Source organism: Colobus angolensis, unplaced genomic scaffold, assembly GCF_000951035.1.
Source record: "Colobus angolensis palliatus isolate OR3802 unplaced genomic scaffold, Cang.pa_1.0 Scaffold23, whole genome shotgun sequence".
NCBI classification, from domain to species: domain Eukaryota; kingdom Metazoa; phylum Chordata; class Mammalia; order Primates; family Cercopithecidae; genus Colobus; species Colobus angolensis.
In genome coordinates this window covers 2,846,518-2,852,517 of record NW_012115488.1, presented here as the reverse complement: position 1 = coordinate 2,852,517, position 6,000 = coordinate 2,846,518, and the positions used below count along the sequence as shown (strand labels likewise).

The 6,000-nt window shown below is 46.9% G+C and overlaps 1 protein-coding gene across 2 annotated transcripts in view; it reads left to right on the top strand.

The window, feature by feature from the left end:
- The first annotated feature begins 1,247 nt into the window (after positions 1-1,247).
- The window catches only part of EDIL3 (EGF-like repeats and discoidin I-like domains 3), a 448,834-nt gene continuing 444,081 nt past the window's right edge, over positions 1,248-6,000 (top strand). For both annotated transcript variants that reach the window (XM_011944229.1, XM_011944228.1), the window contains exon 1: positions 1,248-1,814. In XM_011944229.1, the coding sequence (XP_011799619.1) occupies positions 1,748-1,814 (67 nt within the window). In that variant the 5' untranslated portion in view covers positions 1,248-1,747. The remainder of the gene's footprint in view (positions 1,815-6,000) is intronic.

The window sequence follows — 6,000 nt, the reverse complement described above, 5'->3', positions numbered from 1 at the left end:
TTCCTTCCTTCTTTTTCCGTTGTTGTTTGTTTGCCAGTGATACAATACCTTAAACCCTCCCTAGCAGTATTCAGCATTACGGTTCCATTCACCTTGCATTCTTCATTTCACTTAAAATTTCAAAATGAAGGTAGAAATCGAAGTTTAAAGGACTCAAAGAAGGAGATGGAGATATAGTTCCACGGCTAATTGCACTCTGTTACTCTTTTCTTAGTAGATTCACCTTTCAACTCTTTGCCTTCCAGAATGTTTCTCTTTCAATTTCTCTAGCTCTGTGTTTCTGTCTCTCTCCCTACCTCCCTCTCTAGGAGACCAAAAAAAAAAAAAAAAAGTCCTGTTTCATTTTGGTACCTGTAACTGCTGGAATTGGATCCATGTACAGTAAGCAATCTTTCTAACCGAAAAACAGAGAAGAAAACACAATTGTAAGCCATGAGCTGTATTTTTGGTTCAATCACTTTCATTGCAAAAACTAGTCCATTTATTTTGGCGGATAGAAAGAAAATTTGATCCACCTTATTGATGCTTCAAGAGTCTGTCCCTGCCTTTTATGTTCTTGCACAGTTCCCAGACTCGCCCCACTTCTTCTCTGAAACAGATGTCCTGCTTAACGAGATGCATGTCTCCTACTCACTTCCACCCTTTTGCCCCCGTGAACAGATGAGCCCACAACCCTCTCTTCCCAGCCCTGGAGCTAACTAAAATGTAGACAGAACAGCAGAACAGCCCTGTCTTAGCTGATTAGAGTCTGGTTGATGACTATGTTGCATTTCCTGAGAAATACGGGGCAATTCACTTTGTAGGGTTCTGTCTCTCATGCAGTTTTGTGCCCCAAGAGCCACTTTTCAAAATCTCTTAACTTCTTTTCCTGGTTATACTGAGAAAGGAAGTTCAGGGGAATCCTTAACGTGGTTAATTATAAAGTCAATACTGGAATCATCCAAGGGACTCTCAGGCAGCAAGGGTGCAGCTCTTAACCCCACAGTCTCCAGCACATGTGGAGAAGATACAGGCAATGCAGGAACTTCAGAGGTGGTGGTAGGTGCTAGGTGCTAGGGTGTGGCTGCAGTTGTCTCCCTTCTCTCTTACAGCATAAGGAACTGAAAGAGGAGGGGAGGAGGGAGAAAATAGGGAGAGAGAGCAAAAGAGAGAGAGGAGGAGACCCGGGCAGTGAATAAGAGGGCGGGCGGAGGGCGGGCGGACGCCGGGGGAGTGGGGAGCGCGCCTGCCAGGCTCAGACTCACACGCACGCCGCCTCTGTTTGTACACAGTGAGCTCCCGGCGGCCCGCTCGCTCCCCTCCAGCTCACGCTTCATTGTTCTCCAAGTCAGAAGCCCCGCAGCCGCGGCGCGGAGAACAGCGAGAGCCGAGCGCCCCGTCAGCCCGTCTGCCAGTGGGTCTGCCTGCCCGCGCAGGAGACCCGGGGCGGCCGCGGGAGCCCGCGCCCCGCCCGCAGCGCCTCTGCCGGGACCCACCCGCAGCAGAGGACTGAGCCCGCCGGCAGCTCCCCGGAGCTCACCCACCTCCGCGCGCCAGAGCGCAGGCAAAAGGGGAGGAAAGGTTCCTCTCTTCAGTCACCACTCTCGTCCTCTCCAAGAATTTGTTTAAGAAAGCGCTGCTGAAAGAGAACGTCTTCTGGCATTCTTTAGTAGGGGCGGAGTCTGCTGCTGCCCTGCGGTGCCACCTCGGGTACACTGCCCTCCGCGACGACCTCTGACCAGCCGGGGTCAAGTCCGGGAGACGGAATATGAAGTGCTTGGTAGCCGTCTGGCTCTTGGTCGGGGTCAGCCTCTGTGTCCCCCAGTTCGGCAAAGGTGAGGCGTTGGGACCCGGGCCGCTGGGTGAGGGATGGGCTGGGAGTCCCCCGGGAAACGCCGCGCTGGGGGCCGGAGGCGGTCCCTCGGGCGTGCCAAGGGTGGCGAGCGCCGCTGGCGGCGCGGAGGAGGCGTCGAGTCCTGGGTGCCCCGAGAAAGTGCTTGCAAAGTCTGAGCAGAGTGCGCGGGGCCGAGCGGGGAGAAGGGTGCGGGGTACCGGGTGAGACAGGAAAGAGGAGGACGGTGGGGAGCGGTAGAGGACAACGTCCGCAGGAACCAGCTACTCCGTGGCTCACTCGGCCACTGGATCTCGGCGCAAACCCTCCCTAGGCGGTGCGGGCGATGTTGACTGCAGACGCGGGGCAGGGCTTTCGTGGGGGCGGGAGTGGGGGAAGCCAGTGCGCCCGGGCGTCAGCTACTTGATGCGGGAAAAGGCTGGGGAGCTGCAGGGCCGTCCGCCCCCGGGTGCGGTGCTCTGGCGCAGGGCCCGGGCTGAGCCGTTCGCAAACCCAGACCCGGCGCTGGGCGTTTTGGCCGCGGGTGAGGTGGAGAGGAGTCTGACAGCTCACTTCGGCTTTCTCCTGTCTCCCCATCCCAGACGCGCAGCATCGGTTACAGCAAACCCCAGGAACCCGCCTCTCCTAGTCTGACCCCAGGTGCCTGGAGCTTAGCTGCGCACCCCATCCGGGTACCAGTGTTAACTCTTGGTAATGGGGAATAGTGCGGGGCAAGCCACCCTCGCGTCCCCGCCCAGGAGCGGAAAAGTTGTAAGAGCTTGTAGAGTGATTGATGCCTTCTGTGAATTGCACGAAAAAATAAAAACAGAAAAATAAAAATAAAATAAAATTAAAAAGAAAAAAGCATTTAAAAGAAAACGCAAGACTTCGACGAGTGTTCTGCTGAGTAGTTTAGGCGACTTCCAGGTCTCCTGCGAGGTGCAGCTTGTCCATACAAACCCTCGTCCTGACCCGGGTCTCGCCGCCGGCCGGGGCTGAAGTTGTCGCCGGAAAAGGGCAGCGGGGGAGGCAGGGTGTGTGGGGAGGCGAGTGGGAGCTGTGCGTGGGGGAGCTGTGCCACTCCTGCGCTCACAGATGCGGGCGGCCCCTTATGAGGGATCGCGGGTAATAGAATCCTCTGCAGGCAGCTTCAAGTGGAGAGCTGAGTGAACTACAGGGTTTTAAAATGCTGTGCCTATAAAAAAGGTAGATGGATTTAAAAATGCGTCGACTCCAATCCACTTGAGATTCGATAGAGTACGAATATTCTGCACCATCCATCCATGCACCTATCCATCTGTTCGACTCACAAGAAAATTGTGGACTCTTGGGCGACAGTTCGCCCAAGAAGCCGGGTGTTGCTGGCCAGATGCCCTCGCAGCTCTGGCAGTAGAGATCCATGGCCGCGACTTGCCTGGGCCTCCCTCCGTCCCCCAGAATGTGGTTATTTTCCCCCAGAGTGTAAGCGTGTGTGTAGGTGTGTGCATCGCCTGCGTTTACAAAGTGCCCTTCCAGTTATCAGGCAGAGGCAGCCACTCCACTAAAGGTTAAGAAATGGTAATGGTTCCAGTAGTTGCTCGACCGAGTATCCAGCGATATGAAAAAGAGAGTGCTTCCACGGCTGCTGTTTTTCCTTTCTCTCATTTCCCGTCTGGATTTCCTCTGCACTTTGATCTCTTAGCAGGAAGGGAAGGGGGAAGGACTGCAGGCACTCCCCTCTCCTCCTTCTCTTCCCCGCCTACGTTTCCACCCCAAACACGAAAACACACTCATCCACTCACACGCATTGTGTCACCGCCACCACCGTACGTCCCCGCTCCTAGGTGGAGGGCGGCGCGGGATGGAGGAGAAGATAGTGCGTCTAGCCTATGTGGCCGCGCTTGCCTGGCTGGGTCTGATTGCCGGAGCCCTGGGGCGCGGCGAGTCCCAGCTCGCTGCAGCCAGTAGCCCTGTCTCCTGAAGATACCCGCGCCGAGGGCGTAGCTTACTTCGCCAGACAAGCCAACCATGGAGATTTTGCCTGGACTCTCCATCCTGGTTCTCTTAGACGATGCTTGGGAAGCTGGATACTCCATATTCTTCAGGAGATTTCTCCCTTTTCCCCCCAGCTAGCCTGTGAGGACAGGGGAAAGGCTTTAGGAAAAAGAAATAGACCACTTTGCATTAGCCCTTTCTATTAAAACTTGCACCTCTCTAATTTTTTTCTCCCTCACCTCTGCAGAAGGCAGAGTACAGCTTCCGTGACAGCTCCAAACAATTAAACTTCGGACAAACTTATTGAAGCCAGTGCTAACACAGAATTTTCCTTGCACTCCTTCCCACCCCCAATCATTAATCTCATGTCTTTTAGAAATTGGTGTTTTCCCTACGTATGAGTTGCAATTTACTTGCATTAATGCCTGGGATTTGATAAGGACATGTAACTCCTTTTATGAGTCGTCTTTATTTTAAAATTAAACCAATGGATCAGTCAGATTGAATATTTTATTAACTATTAAATTATTCATGGTATGGGTTGCTCTAAAAAATTCAATAACATGCATACAGTTGCAGCAAGCACGTGACATCTTATGCAATCTGTCCCTGTGCCTGCAGTTTGTGCCTGAAGTCTTTAAGCAAATGGCACCGTCTAAAAATGTCTAGACATGTCCTAAATACTATGAATCACTGGCATTTGCATTTTCTTTTTTTAATCAATGGCGATTTTTAGTTAATTCTACATGAGAATAAATTAATACCCGAATAGTCTCACTCCAGATAATAACACTAACCTTTTATGGTTAGGATAGTTATATTTACACAGAAATAAGGAGTTTCTTTTATATTGTTATAATATTATTATTGCATGTTGATGTCCTCATTGCCTAATTTACCTGACTATTAAATTTTATACTTTAAAAATAAATGCTAACTTCAGAGTCAAGGCAAAACATATAAAAATAATTCTGAAATATCAAATTAAATAAGAATTAAGTGAAAATAAAGTATTCTCATGTGAAAGTTTGCAATAATGCAAAATTTTGGCCACTGTGGTGATACAACACACAATTTTTTCCTCTGGTTCTGAAAAAGTTTTTCTGATTTTTCCTGAAATGTTTCCTTAGAATTAAAATGTATTTGCTTTAAACGTATATGGTTTTGGGAAAAGACTTACAATAATTTAAAAAATCAGGAAAAAATTGAGATGGTCTATTTTTCCTTCTTTGATCTTGAAGTTGCAAAGATCTTCAAAACTAGGCAAATGTATTGTACTTCTGAACACTTTTCTAAATTAAAACTATGTTGTAATTTTCTCAAATATATTGACATCAATGTTCATATAAATCATGTATTCAAAATCAAGGGTATTTTAAATAAATATTTAATAAAGTTTTCTTTTCTCTCTAGATACATGTGATTTTTTTTCTTCTCATAAAATTATAGCAATGTAAAGGGAAGGAATAAGATATGCATGCCTAAAATAAAGTAGCATGGTTACTCAATATCATTACAAAATATAAGCTTGACAGTTTTTAAGAGTTAAATTAGTAGTACCAGCTATTAATTTTATTAATTTTAAGATAAAGTTTTAATTAGGTAAAACTTTTCATTTTTGTAAGATGTTGCACAATGGGATGAACTGTATATGTTGTCATTTGTCTACAATTTTTTAAAAGTTGCCCCCTTTGAGAGTTTCTTGAAGCCTAAAAAAATAATTCTGATATTTGTTGTTTACTGCACACACTTGCAGGTGCAATAGCTTTGAGTAAGGTTATGATGTAATAGGGTCATTGTATCTCTGTCAAAGAAGCAGTGCAGGCCTCAGAACTCAGTTCAAGTCAGAAGTAAACCATAACATTTAGATACTGAGTAAAAAATAGCAAATTCTGCAAATATGTGTTTAGTGTTATGGCTTCTATCATAGTTAATTCTTTACTCTTTATTTGCTAAGTAGGTTGAAAATTAACATTATTATTTTGAAAAGCAGAAAACCAAAGCTAAGCCATTCCTATTATTATTTTTAAGGAAGATGTGTAGCATCTTCCTTTGATGTTCTATACTTATAGACTATATAAATATTCCTCTAAAATGATTTCTTCATTTTTGTAATGTTGTTTGCTTAATCAAAGCAAACATGCATTTCTAGACAGAGTCAAATGGCTGCCAATGTGAAGTAATTATTAAAATGTTTCTCATGGTTTCCTATGTAA